General features: G+C 31.6%; 1 protein-coding gene across 2 annotated transcripts in view; it reads left to right on the top strand.

The window, feature by feature from the left end:
• Window positions 1-24,389, top strand: part of LOC110993511 (pikachurin) — an 89,546-nt gene that overhangs the window by 38,295 nt on the left and 26,862 nt on the right. The window contains exons 2-5 of one of the 2 annotated variants that reach the window (XM_022259810.2): window positions 2,078-2,219; window positions 18,818-18,934; window positions 22,692-23,017; window positions 23,696-23,804. In XM_022259810.2, coding sequence (XP_022115502.2) covers window positions 2,105-2,219; window positions 18,818-18,934; window positions 22,692-23,017; window positions 23,696-23,804 — 667 coding nt within the window. In that variant the 5' untranslated portion in view covers window positions 2,078-2,104. Of the gene's footprint in view, window positions 1-1,898; window positions 2,220-18,817; window positions 18,935-22,691; window positions 23,018-23,695; window positions 23,805-24,389 lie in introns of those variants that run through there. The other variant, XM_022259802.2, reaches the window with a different exon arrangement.

Raw genomic sequence — 24,389 nt, 5'->3', positions numbered from 1 at the left:
TTTAAACGCGATTTTTCACATTTTTTTATTAAATTGGTCGGTGTGGCTTTTGGAAGTAGATAAATAGGTTTACATAAATTCCCTTCTAATCCCTAAGAAGAGCAAGAGAAGAGTTTATTTTTAATTCCTTCAGCAGATTCACATGAGCATTGTTATATGCTGCCATTTGTATTTATTTTCAAATTAATTTCTTACTGAAATTACTGTGTAATTATTCTCATTTAGTTTCCAATCTGTAACAAGAAATAAATGATTTATGTATGATACTTAAATGCGAGGTCATAATTTTTTATCTCTGTAATACTTTATAGTGATTGTAAGAGTTTTGGTTTAAAATTGCAAACATTTACAAAAGTCTAACAAAATATCCTTTGATTTATAAGGGATATAATTTATAAGGGAGAACAAAGAAAAGTTAAATATATATGTATATATTGTATTACATTACATATACCTATAATAGTTCATACATTCATGGTCTTTTTAATTAAAATACCCGTTTTTTTACTAAAATTGCTAAATAAGATACCTTTTTGAGAAAATTGTGAAATTGATTCGTGAATGAATTATATTAAATCTTGTACGCGTCACGTAAAAGGGTAGAGCGAAACATAAAAAGTAACTGAATGCTTCAGGTTATTTCAAGGGTCAAACGGGGTCTGCGTGTAATAGTCGTTGTTCAACAAACTCAAGAAAACTTGCGATATAAGAACGTCTTGAGATTGCCTTATATTATGTGGAAGTAAGAATATAAACAGAACTAGTATAATTTTGCCAATAGTAGTAGTAGCGTTCTTTTTGTCACATAGTCAACTCTCGCTCGATGAAGGAATAAAATACTAAAAGAGCTGGATAAAAAATGCAAAAGTCATAAAGGTAATAAACTATGCATATAGGAGTTCAGTGTGTATACAACCATATTAACGTACCTACATATAAAAATAAATCATTGATCATGAGAATTCTATTGTAAAGCCGGATCTTTCAGTGTGTATACAACATATTATCGAGATTTCCACTTCCACATATTCCCAGTAATATAATATAACAAATAACCACTTTTTTACCAGCAATTGGCGTTTCAAAACGTTTTCTATTTAGCTCGCCTTTAGAGCGTAATGAAAAGTATTACTATGAGTTACCAAGAAGTCGGGTATAAGGCGCTGGAAATTGTATTTATATATGTTGTTCGAATTTCTTGGGAATTGTGCTGTGCATTGTGCTGTGCATCTTAAATTTAAGAAATGTATTAAAGAAAAGCTATGTAAAAAGGCTTACTATAAAGTTAGTGATTATCTAGTTGATAAAAGGGCCTGGGACGAGTGCTGGACAGGCTACTTCTAATTAATTTGCTATATTTGTTTTAAATATTGTAGAATTGTTTGATGATTTGCTTTTTTTTTAAAAGAGTACCGAGAGGTTTTACGCCGGCTTTTACTCTCGGACTACACCCTCTGTCTTCTTTGCCGATGAGTTGGGATACCAACAGGCTCGAATTTATTGACGTGGAATAAGTGATATGTACCATGATGATCTTATGTTCCTAAATAAACGAAATATTTTTATTTTTTTTCATTGACAAATGATAAAAACACAAAGTTTTTTATAACAATTACGGGAACCCAAATTGTCATATTTATTTATTTATTTATTTTGTACTCCTACAGCTAACACAATTACATATAATAGCAAACAAATACACCGAGAACATAGCCACAGATGGAATACATGATACATTATATAACAAAAAGATTTACAAAAGGGAACAAACAAACAAAGTATTTAATACAATTAACTAACTGATTAAATTTAATTAATTAAGCCTAAATTGGTTGTGTTGTGTAATGGTGTAAAAGTGTGGGTGTGTACGTGATGGTGTGTATGTGGGGCGTGCTTATGATGTAGATGATTTTGCGCTATGTATATTCTTAATACATTTTTAAACCACATTCCGCGATAACCTAAACAAGTCAATGCCCAAATAGTGGTAATTGTATGTCCGATATTGTATATTGATTTCACCACTTAACTTTCGTCGTATTGTAGCTGACTATAATATATGCCTATTTCGTTTCAGCGGGTGCAGCACGGAGCATGGGCGGAGATGGCATGGAGTGAGATGGCGTGGCTTTGGCTCGCCGCCCTACTCGCCGCGCTTGCTAACGCCGCCTCGCGCGCGCCCACGCAGGAGCCCGTACTATTTGAAGCCGCTTTTCAAGGTAGGTTTTTCTTTCTTCTTCTTCTTCTTTCTTTCATTTTTATCAAACAAACAAAAAACATTTATTCATATAGGTAACATAATGTAGACTTATGAACGTCCAAAAAAAAAATTTCCATTAAATGATTCTTATTTTACATTTACTGCCAGTTCTCAAATCATGGGCGTAGAACGGAAGAGAAGAACTGGCAATAAACTCTCCGCCACATTACACCATGTTCCATATGACTTGATTGATTAAAAACAAAGATTTGTCCTCTATCAGCAGGAGGCATGGTGAAATAGGAGCACGCACTTACATACTCGTGAGAACAACAATCAAATACGTAGTATAAACAATTAATATCACCGCATACATGAATTTACGTACGACCAGTCACCACAAGTAGCTGTGTTGTAATATAAAGATAAATCCACACCTTATCAGATAACTCTATAAAGTATCTTCTTTCCGTAAGTACTGAAATATTTTGTTCAGTACAATGTTTCGGTTGATTGAAAATAATTTTGATGAACCCACCGTATTGATAGCAAATTCAATTTTATCATTCAAAAAAATATATATACGAGATTGTATAGAAATATAATTGGTTTTCACAATAAAATGATACAAAAAATTATGATAATATGATCCTTTGATAACAACGATTGGATGTCTTTGTGTCGAGCTATATTTGTTTACCGAAAGCACCTTTTTATGTCACACACTAACAATGAACTCTGTGGATGAGTTGGCACGCGGTGGTTTATTAAATGCTTCAAAGAAATATTATATCATCTAGGCAATTGAATTTTATTTCAACAATACACACTGCACAGATATTGTAAACACAAATGCTTACAACGCGCAACGCATCGCTAACTGTCAAAGCAACTGAGCGTTCACATTATAGAATTCAGCTAACAATTAAGAAAACGTAAGAATGGAAAGAGTACAACGTACTTCTGTCCCTGTGAAATAAGTTGACTCATTTGTTTTGGTGCCTCGTGCTTTTTCCATGCGTGTATCTTTAAAAATTGACACGTAAAGTAGACAAAAAGACATGGATTTTGACAAAAGAGAGTCATAGTTTACTTAAGTCTCAAATATTTCTAAAAAACATTTATCCTATTAATTTTGTATTTACCGAACTATTTCGACTTCAAGAGAAGAACGTACCACTAATCATAAAGGCCGGCAACGTACTTTCAAACTTCCTGATGTAGTTGCCCGTGCCTCCTGTCCCATGTAACATATTTTAATTATTTAGATTATTCCCTGGCTCTTGCACCTCTTATACCGCTGGATTTAAAAAAATGCACTTGTAGCATTCCAATAGTAAAAAAATTTATAACAGTATTATTTTAGTTTCTTTATCACAAACACACGAAAAACAAATAATTTATATTTATAATACAAGTGTAGATTTGCATATATACTTTAAGATAATTACAGCCATTCATTAACACGATGATAGTGTTGCCACTAATAATTGTTATGTAATCTCGTTTGTTGACATAAAGCTTAACAGAGTTTATGGCTCTATTTATCACCTAATAGTTTGGTAATTATTGTAATATTTTAATAATTATTATTTATTTTTGACGTCTAATAATTCGATGGAGCCGGCTGCACGCACGAAAAAACTTGACTCATGCAGCGTTACCTCGCGGCGCGTCGTTATCTCTGATGCGTTCCATTTAAAGCTTGAAGTGCAAGTGTATTAATGTGTACAAATAAATGTAACTCGATCAATTCAATTGTGATTTTCATTTACCTCCTTCTCTATACCCATACAAAATATCTATCAAACAAATAATATTAAAATTTTCTTTTGAAAAATGCAACAATTCTATCAGTATTTTCTTATGACGTTGTCACGTTCAACATTCGTCAGTAAGCCGACTTTACATACCGGTTGTATGTAAAGTCGGCTTTTATTTAATAAGCAGAAAAGTTTGGTTAAACGGGAATCTGAATTACTGGTACGGTAAAACAAAGATTAAGTAAAGAGTAAGTAATATTATTTTTGTCTTGGATAGTCCATATTAATTTTTTATTTTATTTTATTAAATTAATATTACTTTGCATTACGACAATTGGATGATGAACCTGACATGGGGCTTTTAGACAATCGTGATTCATATTTTAAAATAAATTGTCTCAAAAAGTATTACCCGATGCCGTACACGTGTAAGAATAGAGAAATTAATATTTGGTAATAACATAGGCCACATTTGTAAATCCTTCAAAAGTATGTCAAGTCTGTCTGTCTGTCTGTTAAGTATTAGCTATGATCATTCAAGTTAAGCATTCATAAATTCAAGAATCCGCCAAAATGCTTTTATTTATTATTTTCAAGGCAAGATAGTGTTGCAAGTTATACAACGACGAATCATACAGTAAAAACGTGATCAAACTTAAAGATTTCACGTTTTAATTATCATTCATTATTTTTATTATCATATATTATTTTTCAATCCAAAATTAATATAATTGATAATTAATATTTTGAATCTGTATAAAACATGACTTTCATGTTTTATAAGGATTTATATTAATAACACTTTATTTTTCATCGTGTGAAATTCGTCAAATTCGTCATCGTGCAAATTCTAGATGAATAAGATTAGATTTTTTCCATTGTTCTTACTTTTCTGTACATTCTAAAATGTACAGCGTCACATAGTTAACTAAACTAAATAAGTTAGGCTATAGTTTGTAGTTACGATCATGTTAACTAATTAATCAAATCAAAATATCATTTAGTCATGTAGATAAACTGTGTTAAGAAACTAAGGCAAAAATAAATAAGCGCTTCTAAATTTACAGTTACTGCCAGTTTTCAAAATAAGGTTTTAACACGGAACAGAAGGAATCGAACGCCATGTTTTTTGCTAAATGTTTGTGAGCACCTGCAACCAATAATAAATACACCCAATTCTTTATCATATGTTAAAGCAGTTCATAATTGTAATTCAATAAAAAATTACTAAATATGTAACGTTTCACCTCTAGCAAGGCGCGGCGGAGTATGCACTTACATTAGTGTAGGAACAACACGCAAACACGTAGTATCAAGGTGAATAACCTAACCTAACCTGCAATAAATTCATTTATATTCATGCCAATAAATACAAACAAAATCTAAATAGTTGCTAAACTTCTTTTAATTACTAAAACTCCCTATAAATTTCATTGTGGAAATTGGGATATATTGTAAAAGTTCGAGCACAAACTGTGAACCTTTTTATTTTTCTCTATAACTCTTTTAATTAAAGTTTCTAGAGTTGATTAAAATATGTTTTATTATTGGTAATAAAATGAACATATTTTTTTTATTTATTACGAATAGTAACAGCACAATACAGTAATAGATGTATATATACATATAACAATGTGGGCCAATCAAGAATCTTCACATATAGTCTTATAGAAATAATACTAAAGAAATAAAACTGTGAAATAAATTGCTTTCCTGTAGACTATAGGGACCATTACGCATTACGCATTTTTCTAACGTCTGTCGACGTTCTGTCTGTTATTTGATATTTTTTATTAGGTCGGTGATCTTTTGTTCCTACCACTCTTAAACAAATGATACCTTTAACTTTGCTTTTCGGGAAGCAAACTTAGAAATGTAGTGTTTATATTATTAGTTGTATCATCCTTACATAAAGACAGAAATTCAGGCCAATATACTTGATTAAACGATAAAGGAAGCTTTCAGGAATGAGTATATAATGTATTTAATGGCGCTATATTTGTCTCAAAAATAGCTGTAACAAAATTATATGGGGTTATTAAAAGTGTCAGCCTCCATAAAATGTTTATGTCCTTACCTGCATTGAAAATGTATCAATAAAATTGTTTTCTTACATCTATAATACAATTTAATCGGCTGATGTACATTGCCATAGACAATATGAGACTTGACAATTAAAAATAAAAGTAAATATGGCCTTCATATACAAACAATTTATTGATTCAAAAATAGAACCTAATTAGACAGTGAAAATTACGGCGTTACAAACAACGAACTATTAAACATTCAAACTTTGATGTAAATAAGCGTTAGCAAGCCTTTATTTTAATAAATTCGAATTAAACTCATTTATAAAATGTTTAATTATATCGATAAAACTAAATTAATCTCTTTCATCACAGCCTAAAATAATTTCGTGGAATCAGTTCAACGATTTATTGATTTTAAAAATAAAGCAGTATTAAAATAATAATATTTACAAGTCAGTCGACAAACATTTGTGTCAATCGGCTGAATACATTTTAAGTAGTACTTACAAACTATTTACATAATGTTTAGCACAATCTACATTCAGTTAGGATTATAAGTCTATTATCTACGCTTATGAACAGAGGACTGGCTATGTATTTTAGCGAGTGAGTTAGAATGTAAAACGAAAAAAGGATACTGTGGCACGTTTTGTAGTGATTAGGTAAGCGACTGTCGTGATGACTCACTTTGTGTAGTCACCCAGGTTTTAAAGCATTCTCGAGAGAGAATACGCGAGAATGCTAATGCTTAAACGTTCAAATCAAGGCTGGAACTTGCCACCGATTGGTGACGCAGAGATAAGTTCCATACCCTGCAGAATACGTACTTGTAGTGAAGGGAAACATGAGGTTAATCGGTATCGTAGATACAAAAATCAAAAGCAATGCATCGAGCAGTAATGTCTTGCCTTAAATATGAGCAATGGAGACACAGAAATGTGTGTTCCATGTTCGATTAAGAAAGGATTGATGATTTTTAATTAAATCAAGAAATTTAAAAAATATATACACCGTAAAGTTTACTATTTCATGAAATAGTTGTTACGTTACTTCATTTAAACTGCCGATCTAATTAAATTTCTGTATTTATATATTAAAAAATAATACAAAAAACCACATACCACATTCGAATTTGCATGTACGGGTTTAAAACCCAGCAGAACTATTCAAAGTATTACCTGCCTCTTGGTCGTGAATAATTAATTTTATAAATGTTTAATAGATTCAGCTCCAGAAAATTTGTGCAAACGCGTTTTCTAAACCGTGCATAAATTATGAAAACAGCTGTGATATTTAAATTTGAGACTTTGAAGTAGATTTGGTTGGTAAAGCTAGCTTTTGGTATTCTAAAGTCATTGGGAAAATTCAGCTAAGTATGGCTCGGCAAAAAATTGGAAAATTCTCATAATCAGCTAAAAATTGGAAAATTGTCGAAAGAAATAGGGACAAGTGGAAGAATTTGGAGAAGGCCTTCGCTGCCTCGGAGGTCGAGTACTAGTGAAAACATAACTGATATAGACTTAGTGTACCCATCGAGTTCTCTAATAAAGGGTATTTTTATTTTACTTTATTTATGGCTTGATCATGGATTTGGTCATATGGAAGTCTAGATTGAATGATTTACAGCATTAAACAACGAAAAGTTGCGTAGGTGGGTCACGCGTTGCGCTATGACCGCTACCACCTCCTTCAATTAATTATAACGGGTAAAATCCAGGATAAATGACGTGTTGGTAGAAGGAAGAAATCATGGCTTCGCACCGTGAGGGAGTGGACGGGTATAGCAACTGCGGAAGAGTTGATGCATCTGGCACAGAACAAGACACGCGCCAAGAGACTGACGACCTCCAGCATAGAGTACAAACAATAATTATAATAAATATGTTAACTATGCTAAATTGTTTTCTTTAAAACATATTAGCTAAATTTAAAGAAAAACACTTTTTTACGGATTATAGTTATGTATTATTGTATTTAAACTTATAATTATTTGTACATAATTTTAAATTTAAACCGACGTTTCGCGTGCTTTACAGCGTGCGTGGTCACGGTGACTGAAGACAAAGGTGTTAAATGTCAAAAAGTATTACAGCTGCAGAAAATGTTGTGTTATCTGTATTTATTTCCCCGGAGTTGATATCGACTAAAAGATGTAGGGTTTTTGCAGAAATTGTTCACGGTGTCCTCCATTTTCGCGGATTGTTTATTTTGAGATTTTAATTTGGATATTATTGGATCCCAGGTGTTTGATAATTTTAGGCCGTCCTCTCTATCCGTAAAAAAGTGTTTTTCTTTAAATGTGTAAAAGTTATGTAAATAAAAGACAATACAATATTAGCTAAATCCCGAAAACGGGGCAGACTATTTTTTTCTGATGCCTCTAATTAAATCTCAAAAACTTTACCAACACGTAAAGGTTTTGAGTTTTTTAAATTCTTATACTAACCTATATTCTTATATTAACTTTACTTATACTTTCTTTTATTAACTTTCATATAAACGTTCATTATATTTATCGTAACGAAATCTATAGGTAATGAACGTTTATATTAAAGTCTAATCGACTCAGTCACCCTGAAGATTAAACGACATGCGTCTGACATATTGGGGACATTTACAAATGTTAAGATAGCTACTAAAACCACCAGTAAATTATTAAATACTATAATCCATATCATTGACAAAAACTGTAGAAGAAATAAAAGGTTGTCTTTTTATTTATAGGGATTAACATGATAACTTTATAAGTGAAAAAACACCGTCCCAATGACAATAAAATCGCAATGGCTGCGTTTAATTCGAATAGACACCTGCGCTCGGTGAATGAAAATCGTTTCCTAAACTATTTGCTGTATTTTATTTAAAACGATGCCATTCGATATTTTTAATGAAAACGTTTTTTCAGTATAACGGCGATATTTACTTTGCACATTGTCATAGTTTATTTATCTTTCATTAAAATATGTTTTATAATATTGACAATACACAATAAATAGGATTTCAAAAAAATATTAATAAACATTTAATTTTTCTAGATAAAAACGTGTTAAACTATTATTGTTCAAGCTATTCAAGTTGAATTTTATCAATTATATACTGTTGTCTACCATACGCGCTAATAGAAGCATAAGTGTGATAAGAGATTACAGAGAAAAATACTTGAATGAAAAGAATTTAGCTAGCAATTACAATAATTCTATCAAGGTATTCTGACAGCGTCGGATAAACCATGTCAGATTTTTCGTTTCCTGTAAAATGTTCCTAAACCTAAGTTTTTAAATTAAATAAAAATCTTTAAAAAAACGTGCAACAATATATTTTAAGTACGAATACAAAAATATTGTACATGTACTAAACTATGAGTTCTCAGTATAAATTACATATAGTATGTTAATATGATTGTTTATCACTTAAGCCTGTATACTCTAAGCCGATTATTGCTAAGAAGCTTGTGGGAACGATGAGAAAGTAACGGTGCGTCCTTATAAGTATATCTAAAACATTATATTATTTATCATTGATAGAGTATTGTCCTGAATTTTTCAAAGCTGTATTTAAAGCTTACCAGCGTTTTTAAAGCTATAATAAATAATTCACTTGTATAATAAAAAATAAATTATAAATATGTTTTGATAGTTATGCAGGTTCTTGCTTATAATTTAATTTAGACACATTAAAATATCAACGGAGTCAGCAAGTCTTGCCATTTTTACACGCTATTCTTAATGGGCGGATTGATATATAAAATCCCTCCTCCGTATGCGACAAGATGCACAAAATTGTTCCGTGTGCCTCGTACAAACTTGAATTACCTGCATAATTCGCCAATGTTTCGGGTTTTATCAAACTATGACATCCATTATCAGGATATTGATCTTTTCCACCTCAAAAAATTATGTCAAGAAGTACTTGAAGAAGCGGGAGCACTTTGTTCTTGTTTAAATAGTAATTTTAAATTTTAAGTAAGTATTATTTGTTGTTCAAATATTAAATTTCGATTTTTTTTTGTTTTTTTAATTGTATGTTTGTCTATTAATGTACTTACTTGTTTTCTGTTTCATATACATTTTTCGTTTATCTGTTTTGACTTCCTGTATTGTCTTAGTGTTTTATCTTTTAAAATGTATAAGTTGTAAGATTACTTATATTTAAATATAATAATATTTTATATGTGCATAGTATATAATTGTAAAGGACATTAATTTTTACTGTATTAGCTGATTCTAGAAGATCCAGTTCATAAAGACAAGCCAAAATGCAACGTCACTATGATTTTACAAACTACTTTTTATATCACTATAAGATCCTATTACGCTCTACATATACTAGGCTTTAAAAAGCGTATCGGAGTAAGTAAAAAATCAATATTTTGCAAAAAAATATAGCAATATTTTGCAATAAATATATTGATAATACTTTACGCAAAACGGACCAAATTTGAGTCTAGTTGCGGAAATTGAGTCCACCTAACATACCAAATATATTGATTTTTATTCAGCCAGGAATCTAAACTTAAAGTCGAATCGACGACGACCTAATCTGTTTAAGATCATAATATAATATTTGTGTAATTTAAACACGACAATTAAGACACAAACTTCAAGTTTGTTTAGATGTTGATAAGCATGGCACAGGGCCTGGTTCGACGCTTGTCCAGAGAAGCGTTTTGGCAGGTTCTTGAAATGGTTTTGAAAATACCTTATTAAACCACTGGCACTAGAGCATAACAAAATATCAAACGTGAACAGTGAACACCAATATACAATAGATTATATTATGATAGCTCTAAACCGGTTGAACTATAAATATCTATACGTATATACTACATATTGCAACAACTGCGAACTTTAGTTGGAAATCTGTGCACATTTGTTCGTACATAAATCAATAAGCGAGGCAGATTTATTGCCCGACTGTTCCTTACTGAAAACCTACCTGTTTATATTCAGTATTGTTTAAAGTGAAAAGGGTATATTAGAGTCAATTCATACTTCTATGGACAACATAACATAGAACTTATATACATCTAGGCTTCTTATAATGGCAATCGTCGCAAAATAAAATCATTTGTATAAAAAGAAAGGCACCGTGAACCTGACAAATGTATAGAGCGTCCAAATTTTAATATTGATAAGCAAATATTAAAGGTACAACTATACTTATTATAGTATAACACAGTACCTTGCAATTTATCTCACGTTAATTTACAACCTCGGTGTCGACCGATTTCAGTGCAACTTAATACTAGAACCTGACCCTTTGATGCGCTAGTACCAATTGAGGGTAAATGATGAGGGTTTAAAAATATATTTTTTTTTAATTTCAAAAATTCTTTAATATGTTCAACAACAATTAAAAGTGCTACATGTCCCGTGTAAATTAATTTCCTGGAAGTTAACAAACTTATAACTTAACACGTTTTTTAAGAGCCGTATTGCTGTTTTTAAAAACTTATAAAAAAACAGATAAAAACTAAAGTTATAATTTTTCCAAGTTTAACATTAATAATGCAATCTTTAGATGAGATTTGCATTGAGCAATGAACATTGTAGGATAAGTCAATAATTAACGTTACATATACCTCGATCTGCTCCTGTCTCAATTCTTATTTTTGGTCCCTTCTTTTGTCTCTTAATGCAACGTGTGTGTACATTTAATAATGATAAACACGTTGCATACATTACAGTACATTTGCATTTTAAGCTAATTGAAAAAGTGAGTTAAAACTGTTCAATGGCAAAAGGTCGCATTAGCGACACGTCATGAATAACTTGTTGCAGGTTTTGACGGGAAAAAAACCCATACAAGAGACGGGGTGACGTTGACGGAAGTCGTGGTTGACGTGCGGAAGTGGACCACAGCGTCACATCCGCCGATGAACTGTTTCGACTAGCGCTAGATGCTAGCAATTCAACTTGTTAACAGGCAACCTTCGGTCATAAAGATACCTGAAGAAAATGTGTGTTTAAAGTGATAAATATGCCTTGGATATATTCTAAAATAATTAATAGCTCATATACAAATATAATATCAAGTCTCAGGTTATCAGGTTACTTAGACATATTTTAGCTTGGAGCGATAATTCTATCCTTCTCTTCTTATCTATATCTTCAAATTCAATTGTTTGAATAATTTCAGTAATGTACCCCAATTTGTGTTTCACCCTTTTACGAATTAATCAGGTCAGTTAAGTAATTGTTAATTACATTGCAAAACGATAGAGTTTTATCAGATTTTACTGATATAATTTACTCGTTTTGGGAACGCAAAATATTTTTTAATATACATAATATATATTTATTACGTACGTTAACTCCTTTATATACGTAAAACTTGTTTATATTTTCATATAAAAAAGTTTTACAAAAAACGTTTAACAGAAATTTTTCGTGATTGAAACATAATGTACATTTTATCCTAAATCAGGATCACTGAGAACCTTCTAACTAAAAAGCTAAACTTTAAATATGTTTGTGTGTGTGCCACTAAGCACTGGGCCTCGACTGTTAAATACAGTTCCCAAACAATTCCTTCGATCTTTATTATTATTTATTAAGTTAATGTTCATTTGTCCTTTATTTATTCTTAAAGTCAATTAGCATCATTTCAACGCAAGGTTTTTTCTTAAGTAATAAAAAATCATTGATTTGTGCATACTTACGGGAAAAATGAAGCAAGTTTTTTACCAATACTATAGGTATTCATATTTAATACTTAGCCAACTAAAATAAAAATAAAATAAAAAATTCACAATGGCTTGCATCCTTGGTCTAACAACTAAAACTGGAAAAAAATCACGTACTTTTCAAAGCAAATCAGGCATTCGTATTTTTAAATTATTAATGGCTATCCAACAAGGATTTGTAAAGGCATCTAGTTTGACTGATTATATTTATACTAGTAAGACAGTTTCCCTGCGTAGTTTTCTTAAGTTAAAGGTAAGTTAGCTAAGTCACAGCTGCCTTAACATGCCCATTTGTTGCTATCGTAAACAACGCAATGTACATCATATTTCCCAAATAAACGGGTTGAGTTTCATTCCTGGACAGTAGGAGCAAGATGTCGTATCTTTATTGACGACTGTCTACTATCGACGACTCAATAACTGTCTTTAAATTTCGAATATGAATAAAATAAGGGAATCTTTATGTCATATTCGAAATTTAAATACAGTTATTATAAAGTCCATAAAAAACCTATTTAATTTTACTAACGCAAAACGTACGAGGTAATTCAAGAGAAGTGTACCGCGCGAACAATCATAACTTTTTGTTTGTGAACAAACTTCATTACTCTAAACTAGTAGACAGTCCAAACAGCAACTCCACTTACACAGACACTGCTTCATTATTATAACTCGGAAATATTTTAATTATATTACATTATGATTTAAGTTTTATAGATTTCATTACTATGATGCTCTTGTTAAAAAATATTTTTAAGGATATCAATTTTAAACATATGATACTTCAAAATTAGCTTTTCTATACCATCAATAAAAAGGTAAAAGGACGAAACTTCAATAATCTATGAGATTTATTTAAAAAACAGAGCTAGTGACACCTCTGTTTTATTACATTATCACAAGGTTATTAATGTTGGCCTCAAATTGCATTAGTTAGCTTGATCATTTATATGTCATAGACAGGAATTGACCAGCATTTTATCTGACAAATGTTGTCACGATGGTGTTGGTAACATCTAAGAATTTAGGGATGGTAGTTGCATGCTAAAGCCCCTTTACAATCAAGTGGTTAAATGTATATCCTGTATGTAAATTGAATTTATGTTATATATGTAATGAAGTTACGTATAATTTAGAAAAAATATGTTTTATATATTAAAGTATGTTTCAAAACATAGCTTCTCTTATATACCTAAAATATATTGAAACTGCTACGAAAACGTAAACCAATACTGCTAGATATTAGCCAGATACAATATAACTTTCATTCGACGCGAAGGCTTATCTATTCGAGATTCGAATCATACCTCAAGTTGTGGCCACAGCTACGCCGTAGCACTCATAAAATCAATCGTAGAACCGTTGCTGTAGACTCTATGTAGCCGACCGCTACGTTTATTGCTGTAAAGAATTCATATTGAAGTCATTAAGTTATGAATTTCTCAACAATTTTAATAGGAAAACGGTTTGATAAGGTTTTTTAAAATGTATTATAAAGGAATATTTAACTCACCTTAAATGTAATCGTCAATTTGCTATTTTTAATTTTTTATAATTATTTTATTTTTATATGACATTAATGCAACAGATATGTTTAAAAGACTTTCGAGTTTAGCTTCACTTTTTTTTATTAAAACCTATTTATGAACGAAAAGCCATATCGGAAATTTCGACCTTAATTGTTTTTATCTTTAAGAAAAAGAAGACCAAATTGGCTGGCATAACAAAAGTCAGGATTACTTAATATGGTATCTTATTCTAAATTTTTCTAATTTTCCGCGCAATTTTTTATATTTTTTCTTTCATAAGAACCTTCTCCTGAGTCCTGACAATAACAAAAAAATAAAAACAGGAATTAGCGAAATCGATCCAACCATTGACGTGTGATGCCGTGACCAATTATATTATATATACTTGACAATATATGTATATATATATATAGTCAAGTTTGTCAAGCCTGAGGTATTTACGATGATTGCTTGTTTCAAACGACTCACATCTTAAATATCGCTTTTAAATAAATATGCAAAAGTCGCTTGTAATGCCGACGGAAGCGCTCTAAGTCAACAGTTTCTTTGTTGACGACATTAAACTCTACAAACGTTTAAGAAGCCTTTTTGCGTTGTTCTCTGACTCGAATCTTTACTTTTGATGTCACATTAACTTTGCATATAACTTAGCATAAAACAAAATATATTAATAGGTTTCAAGACTCTGCAGGAATATTGAAAAAAAGTAAAACGAAAGAATATTCATCCCTTTACATCTCAGGCGCCTGTAGTATCAGCCAATTAGTGATACACTGAATAGGCCCATAATGAAATCAGCTCGCTCAATGAATCAAGTAACACGCTTAGTTTGACATAACGATATTGATCAAACGAATTTCAAAACAAAAACGCTTCCGATAGGGTTGGCTTAGAATCCAGGCAGTTTTAAATTAAATCAACTTTTCTTTGGGTTTTATTTTATTTAATTTTAGTTATAGTTGAATGTTATTTATAGTATATTTTTGTTAATTAATTAATCATTTCTTGTACTTTACCCTTTGTAGGTGTTACTTTTTTATTGTTCCATATTAGGGTTGCCCGGAAGATATCGCTTGTTAATCATAAGGCCGCCCGTTGCCTAATTAATTATGTTACCTAACTTACTTTTTGTGTATTTTTAAAAGTATAATTATGTATATTATGGCAATTATGTATAAATAAATAAAGAAATTAAATCGACCTGGACTTAATTTTAGTTTTAGGCGAAATTATTTTTATTCTACCAGTAAACTTCATAACAACATATATCATAGAGCCCTCCCTTTTTGGTAAATAATTAATTATAGCTGAAAGTTAAGATAAGATATCCTGGTCGCTACTTTCATATACATTGTGTTGGTTGAAAAATTACAATGAAATAGAGCAGTGTAAGTAAAATATCTAAATCGAAAATATCAAAGCACTATAAATTCTCTCAAACAACTTTAATAATTAACAATTATAACTCAAAGTTCCTAATTAATATGTCAGCACATATTAATTAGTCCTAATCGCTTGATTAATGTTAGATGAGTTTGCCTCAGTTGAGGCCTGTATAAGCTATATATGCCACATTGAATAGGATCCGTCTAACAAATAGCTTTAGCATACATTATATATAACATATGATAAATATAGTAAAGTACATATTACCCACAGTGCATTGCTTAGTCTGTGAATGTTAGATGTATTTAATAGCCGAAGCCGTTGAATGGCGAGAACTAAATAATTGAATAATTGATTGGTATTTTACAGTTACAGACTTTTAATGTCAGTATGTGTGAGGCGAGCACCATTTGATTAAAGTTTCTAGGCTAGGCAGTAAACTTCTTACGGTCTTAAACACTTACATTATAATTAACACAGAAAAGAAACAAAGTAAAAAAAATTACATGAAAGCAAATAAGAAATGAAAAAGAGTAAAGAAAACAATAAAAAAAGCGTAAAGAAAACAATCATATTCGTGCGCACAGCTTCCGCGTTTAGTAGCTAATTTCGCACTGTCGTTTTTTTGTTTCGTTGCTCGCGGTGTGGGTGCAGGCCCCAGCAACCGCGATCATGACGTCACATTTAATGGTAAAACAGCCGCGATGAAAAAGAGGTGTGGTATTATAACTCGCCACAATGTCATCCAATCTTAATGTAGCTTGATGTACATTACGATAATATAGCAAACTTGTGTAAAATCTCAGTATTGATATTGCTATGTGATGTAGTGTTACTGCGTTTACGGTGAAAATATTAAATTAACTATTAATTTAAATGTTCGTGAGTTTAAATAAAACCTAAACGTCACCTTTAAAAAGAATTTACAGATATAAGTTTATAATAGACAGGGCTGACACACAAACTCTAAAAAATTGGGTATTAGATTCATTACTACAAACTTCAACGTACCCCAAATTTGTCATACGAAATTAGCCCCTTAATTAACACAAGAGAAATCGTCCTTTCTCATACGTAATCCTACCATGTGAAGATAAATACTAGCTAAAATATTCAAAGGAAGGCACAGACTGATTGCTTTGTGCCTCGTAATTAGGGCGCCGAAATGCCTAATTTGTTTACTAGCGCAAATTATAGGCGCGTTCGGATTACGTTATTACAATTGCAATTTGTATAGTGTTTGTTTGACCTATTAAATGTATAGTTGTAGGCTGTATTGTGAGGATATGTACAGGAATAAGGTGGTGGATTATGAATTATGATTTCCGATGTTTCATTGTGCCAAAAATGATATACAATGGTTTAGTACATTAAATATAATAGTAGATTAATAAGTATATTCTGTGTGTGTGTGAATGTGTGAATTTACTTATTATATTAGTTACTTAACAAAAACAAAAGTAATTTATTTCTTATCCTTTGTTCTTATAGTGCCATTTCCTTCCAAAGACTGGCGATCATTTATTTTATAGAACAGGAAGCAGGTAGCAGGCTCGCCGCCCATGGGCACATTCAATAGCGACTTCTGATGGTATCCTGGTTAAAAATATTGTGGTAGTTTACAATTGCCTTTCACATCACTGTTTGCTGATTTTAACAATGTGACTGACGACTGTAGAGAACTAAGAACCTACTCATTCAGTCACACCTGAGCAGCTGGCCGTAGTTTCAGGAGGATAATGCTTATTTACTGGAGGGACTGAATTGCAACGTTTTGACTGGATATTTTCTGGAAGAGCCTTTTGTAAGGGATACAAGTACAGCTCTTCCTATACTTGTGGACCACCGCTAAGGTGTATTAACTCACACCTAACCCTACCTACTATTACTCTTTCCTGTATATTTTATATAATTAGTCACGGCAAAAGAACGTTTCCATACGAAAAGCATTTACTAAAATATCATTAAACGTGAAAGTTTAATTGTACAACCCGTGTCTCCGTGACAGCTCTATTATACAGAACGAAGACGAATATTCCTGTCTAATAGTTGTGGAACTGGTTAAACCAACCTAGACACGTAAACGACATTTATTTGAATACCTACTATGCATATTATGGAAACGTTATATATGTATTTTAAGTTAGAGCTTTGTTGCTGAATATGTATATGTAGAACGATAATTTGGACGAAGGAATAAAATAATGATATAATATGATAAGATTATGGTTTCGCTATTTCCATATTCACAACACATTCAACAGACAATAAGTAAATGTTTTTATTAAAGTGTAAGAAAAACTGTAGGAGATCCAATAGCCCGAATGTTATAAATTTGTACTAGAGAGAATGGGCATCTTGAAGTTGGAATGGGAAAAAGTGTAACGTTCAAATTAATTTGAAAAGGGAAAAGTGAATTTTTAAACAGCGTTAAACATTCCGGCAACACAACTTATGTTTAAATATCGAATGTGGATATCAATGAAAATTTTCTTGCTTCGGCTATAACCAGCACAAAAACATAGAATTAATGTTCGACAATTCTCGTTTACGATCGTTTATCATAGCTTTAGGTCGTGCACCTTTTTGCAGCTATTGGCACGAATGCTACCGACTGTTTTTTGTATAATCGCACATACAGTAAATACGGGGTTTTTTATCGATGTTGTGTCGAAATCTTTATTTGATGACTATTTTATACTATTTTTATTTGTGTTCAGTGGTTTAGGTTGATGACATTTTGCTATTGAATTGGCCTATATGAATCATATTTTTCCATTGTGTATTATCTTCGAAGTCCACTGGACAGGCCTTTCCCTAGTATTCCTAAAGGATGTGTTATTTATTTATTTATTTATTTGGAAACAAAACGGATACAGCTTGACAATAAAAATAAAGTTAAAAATAAAACATAAAATAAACACATTAGATGTATCCACAACAGGTTTCACTTATAAACTATATGATACAGCTCTATATGTTCTCTGGCTTTACCCCAAATTTAGCACCTTCCATCCACCTTATGAGAGGTTCTCCTACACATCCGACTAATCCTCGGCCTTCCTTCTATGAAAGCCCTGCTCCAATGGCCATCTGTTTAACAAAAATATTTATACAAATATGTATCAATAAAATTATAATAGGAATTTATTTATTTAAATTAGTTTTAAATGTAGATGTTTTGCTAAGTTGGAACGGGGCTAAGTATTGTTATATTGTTACAGGAAGGTGCGGTGAGGGTAGCCCGTGCGAGCAACTGTGCAGCGAGTTACACGACGGCACCTACGAATGCGGGTGTGGTTCCGGCTATGTGCTACACGTAGACGGCTACGGCTGTTTAGGTAAAGTAAAAAAAAAAGGTGAAGTACCAGTATCTTCAAAAATACTTTAAAAGAAAGAAAAGCATGTATTTCAATAAAACAAACACTACATATATAAATATACAAAAGAAATACAAAGACAATCACTTTAATCAAAAAACCTTGGCAAAGCCTGATCGTAGATTGAATGAAAAGTTATAGATATTAGACTTGTCACATTTTTATATTAATCGATATTATTAGTATCGAAAAGTATTTTAGCTGCTCGAGCATGGGTTTCAAAGTATACAATTGTTATAAACTGTTAAATATTTGACATTGACCACGGGTTCTTAGAAAAATTAAAATTGGACTTAGGGTCCTTCAAGAAAAGAGCGTACCAATTCTGAAAAGGCCGGCAACTGCGAGTGACTCTGGCATTGAGAGTGTCGAAAGTGGCCAATCTCTATATTGATATTAATGATTTACCTGATTATAACTATAATATAGCAAAAGACGCTCGCCCTGTTCCATATTTTCAAAAGAATCCTGAAAATGAAAGATGCCAGTTAACGACATGACTGGTCGTTAATCACAGCCACACGTTATTAATGACAGACATTTTTCCAATACTCAAACATGGGCTCGTGTTATTTTGAGTCTAACGAAGGTCTAACAGGTTAGGCAAAATTCGATTATCACTAACTGTGTGAAGGCCACAAAAGGATATCCTGTTGGCTTATAGAACATTTTCTTAGTAATATATAAGAAACACAGTATTATATTATACATTACAGTTTAAAAAATCTTCTAAGAAAACACAAAAATATAAATCCTCAAAAAAAAAATTTGCGAAGACTGTTACATATTTGTCACCGGTTGATTATTTTCGTTAAAAATTAACACAAATCACGTTCGACAAAATACAGAACAACTTACATAAAATCCTTATATCACAAAATATTATGAGAATACAAGATATAGCAAACCGAGAGTAAGCCTAAGTATTACAATGGAGAATATATTGCAGAAATGCAATTTCATTCGCATTGAAGAATATTCTGCATAAATAGTGTATTGTCAGCGCTCTATCGATAGTATTTAATACATTGGAGCTTAGAGATAAACGCCTGTACGTATTCTGTTTATCTCTTGGAGGCTTGACATCTTGGCATCTCGGCCAATAGCGCCAAAATATTTACTCACTTTTACGACTTGTTAATAATTTAATGGCAAATATTTTACAATAATTTATGTTTCGAAAACGTACGTAGGGAGACGCCCTACACTTTGCAGTGCTATTTTTGCTATAACAATAATTTCAGTGTTATGAACCCTGAACTAGACAGTTTGACCATTTCTTTTACTTCTACGTCCAGTTAATAAAGCTAATAGTTAGCAATAACTTAGATTTGGAAAACGTTTCCAGACTCTTTGTACAGGGAATATTACAAAAATAACATATAACAGAAACATATTTAGAAATGCCTGAATATGTTGCAAAATCAAATGAAAAATCAATAATGCATATTTCTACCAACCAACCGACCAATCTAGGCCGCAACAAATACGTAAAAATGTGCCAAGATGTGCCGAGGCTAATTTCTTTTAAATAATGTAAATACAAAATGCCTGTAAGCCCAGTTAAAAGTGCTAACGAATCCGCGTCTTGACTGCCATTCTGACGATAATAGTACTTGAATTCGTCGCTGCAAACGTCGAGAACGTGAACGTGCTGATTGTATGCACTCGGCTTAAGTCGATGGCTGCATTGCGATTATGAAGTGAATTTTGTCGGTTTTATGCAGTTTAATGCGTTTTCAGCTAATGCTTGGGGCAATTGCTTGGTTCAAACTACCGTACAATTGTGTATAATCACGAAAAGTTACTAACTATTAAGTTTGGTTTCGGCGTTGTTAACGATTGACATTTGTTTTTAATAATGATATAATTATATTAAAGCCGTTACACAGATTATTAAATATGGCGTATTGCTAGAAAAAAATTATCTTCATTACGATAGTATAACAAAATATAATCAAAAGAGGTTTTACCTCTAATGATTGCATCGATTATACTTTTAATAGTACGAATGTTGTTTATTTTTGGTAACAGACAGTGAAGTAATGAATAAACTATGAATATCTTTATAAATTCTGGTTATATTTAATTAAGAACTGTCGCTTAGACATGTTGATAATATTATATCTATTTATGTATTTTATTTAGTTTTATCTATAAAAAACGTCAGTGGCGCTTCAACCTCTTTTAGGTCCTGGCCTCAGATTTCTGAATCTGTTTCATGATCATTTTTAAATCTAATAGGCAAGTAGGTGATCAGCCTCCAGTGCCTGACACACGTCGTCGACCTTTTGGGTCTAAGACATGTCGGTTTACTCGCGATGTTTTCCTTTAGTAAGTTTTAGCAGTTTATCTATACCCTATTAAATATAAAACATTTTAAGTAATACTTAAGTATGTTCTTACGTAGGTTTCAAGATGTGACACGTAAATATTATTACTTATCTTCGGAGTAACAATCCTTAGCCTTTCTAATATTCAACAACACGTTCTTTGATCTTTTGCGAGCTTACATAAATGTTTAGAAATAAAACGGTGCAAAAATTCATGTAGCCCTTTTAAGCGTGGGATGAAAGAGCTATTATTTTTATATTTAAAGCCTTGAAATAAATGTTAATAAATTAATCATTATGTTTTTATTTTTAGAACTTGCGTCAACGACCTTAGATATAAGAAAGTATTATTATTTATTGAGACGAAAAATAACTTTGCATGCGTTTAGGTATACGCTAGTTTAGTATTGAAATAGACAAAAACTTTTACACCTTTTAACCTAAAAACGTGTAGTACATATAATTAATTATTAGATACAAAGTTTTCCAGGTTCTTCATTAATCGTGAAACCGCAAGACTTTCTCATAAAAACAATTACAAACACCTCAATATTCGTTAAGCCATGCATAAAAAGTTTTTTTTTGTATTTTGACGCTACCATAATGCAGTATCAAATGAATTGCAACCACTGAACTACGCGGGTGAAGTATTTCAACTTAATACGAGTACACGCCGCTGCAGCTTACATTAATAGCTGACTTTAAGTTGGGCGACAGTTTTAAAACAAAATGTATGCGCTGAAACTTTATTTAAAGATAACTTTCTTAAGGCTTTGCTATGTTACGGTGCAATGTACTTCTATAACATAGCTTAAAAGAGGCTCAAAATGCTGTCATAAAAATAGAGCGAGTCACTAGCAAATTTAAAATCACTTTAGGTGTGTATTAATATTGGCAGTATCACCTCGGATTTACTTCATATCCCCGCTTCGTAACGGACCAACTCAACCGTTTTAAAACCTAAGTCCCTTATCATGGAGTACTTACAAATAAAAATGCAAATGATTTGAGGACGTTCATGAATGAACTGTGTTCAATGAATTGACTTAGAAAAGAGTCCACTTGACTATGATCATCATAATTCAAACTAATTCTTATGAATTTGTCATTTAAGCCTGAAAGAACAAATAACTTAAAATAGGTTATTTTAAAATTGTTCACTAATTCCTAATTTAACATCAAAGCAAATCTAAACATATTAACATACGACCATGGTAGTCGTTGTTTACTAGATTTACGATAACTCTCCCTTCATTATTTTCGGTAGCGAGTTTAGCTTTGACCTCCTCTGATTTTGGACAGTACTATAGAAGTTTATTTTCGTATAAATATTAACAAGATAAGGAGATGATTCTTCCCCTAAACATAATTCTTTATTTTCACAGAAATCAACTCCACAAAGGCCACTGAGGCGCCTGTGAAAGAAGATGTCCTCTACCAAAAGGACGTCTCCTTCTCCGCGGAGCTAGAAGTTGCCCCGTCCACTAGATTTAGTAATAATATTAAACATATCGATACTACACTTCAACCTAGTAAAGAGGAGAAGAGAGAGAACTATTCATTCACCGGAGAGAAAAGTAAAGAACTAGACGGCCTTAAGAGTTTGATAGAAGATGGCGTTAGCAAAGCAGACTTGAATATCATATCAGATGGGGCAAGTGATATTGATAAGATGAAAATTACTACTCTGGGGCCGAGCTTAGAACAGAAAGTAAGTCTTTTAGCTTTATTAATGATAAATGATGATCTAAGATTTGGAAGGTCAGATAAAGTAGTAAGTAAATTTAATATTTATGGATTTTTTTAATAGGAATCTTCATTAATATGAACAATTGTAACCATTTCCAATAGCCATTTAAAAATAGGATTTTTAGTTTCGTATGAAAATATTCCGAAGATCTTGTTAGAGAGATACTTCATATGCTAATTTGGATATTTCTAATTGTGTGTTAGAAAAGTGAAATAATGTCGGAAAATGTCTCGATTTTACTTTCCCTTGTTACTGTGGGTAATTGCAACAATTTTTTTTAGACTTTTTATCCTGAACAATAATCATGATATAAACGCATAACTTAACTTACGTATTTTGCATAAACTTAAGTCATAGAAAGCCTATGCTGTAATTACTGTTGAATCCATTAAAATTCCTACATGATGTCGAAATATAACGAATCAATGAGCAGGCAAATCTGTCGCGAACGTGCGTTCATTAAGTAATATTTTAAATTATGATACAAAATTCATTACATCAAAATGTTTCTTACGCAAATGATGAACCCAAAAATGCGTCCTATTAGGTTATGATGATGATATGACAGATATTATGACAGATGTGTACCACATTATAAGCTTTATTCAAAGTCTAATATTTAATGTTTTTTAAAACCAGGTGCCAGGTGGAACGTCATCGCCAAAGCAAACTACAGCAGTGGAAGGTTGTAAATGCGACCCTTGTACAGACCCTAGGTGTACTTGTATGTTACGGAAATGTAAAACTGGTAATGTACTTTTCTTATTTATAGAAAATTTTCATCAAAGACTATATAACCTTTTTTCTTTATTCAACATAATACATTCATATACATGTTATGTTTTAATCATAAATCGGAAGTGAATATTATTTACTGTCTACTACCTACACGACCCCAAGTATTCTCCAAGGAAAATAGGTTTCCGAGTAAGTTTATGTAACTTACCCGATCAATTAATGTAAAAGCAAATACCCTAAACTTGTCTAGCGTATTGTTTCAACAAAACTGTGTTTTCTTTGCTTAAATCACATTTTCAAACACCTATTGGAAACTGATATATTTTAGAAACAGGTACGGTTTTTCGCTTCTAAATACCTATCCTAACATAATACATAATACGTATCAAGTTTTAAGTTTATCAGTTGCAAGTTTGGAACAATTTAAAACAAAACTTTGTGTTTGTTTAACTGAATTATCAACAAAAGTTTGATTAATTTATGAGTAGACGCAACCCTTTCGCTCTTTAAATTCCGTATATATACTTGGTCCGTAAATGCTGTATGCTTCAAATTGTTATGTTACTGTTAGTTTTTGACGTGACCACGTCTTATA

Source organism: Pieris rapae, chromosome 7 (genome assembly GCF_905147795.1).
Source record: "Pieris rapae chromosome 7, ilPieRapa1.1, whole genome shotgun sequence".
Lineage (NCBI taxonomy): Eukaryota > Metazoa > Arthropoda > Insecta > Lepidoptera > Pieridae > Pieris > Pieris rapae.
Note: the sequence above shows the minus strand (reverse complement) of the source record. Positions and strands in the feature narration are given on the sequence as shown.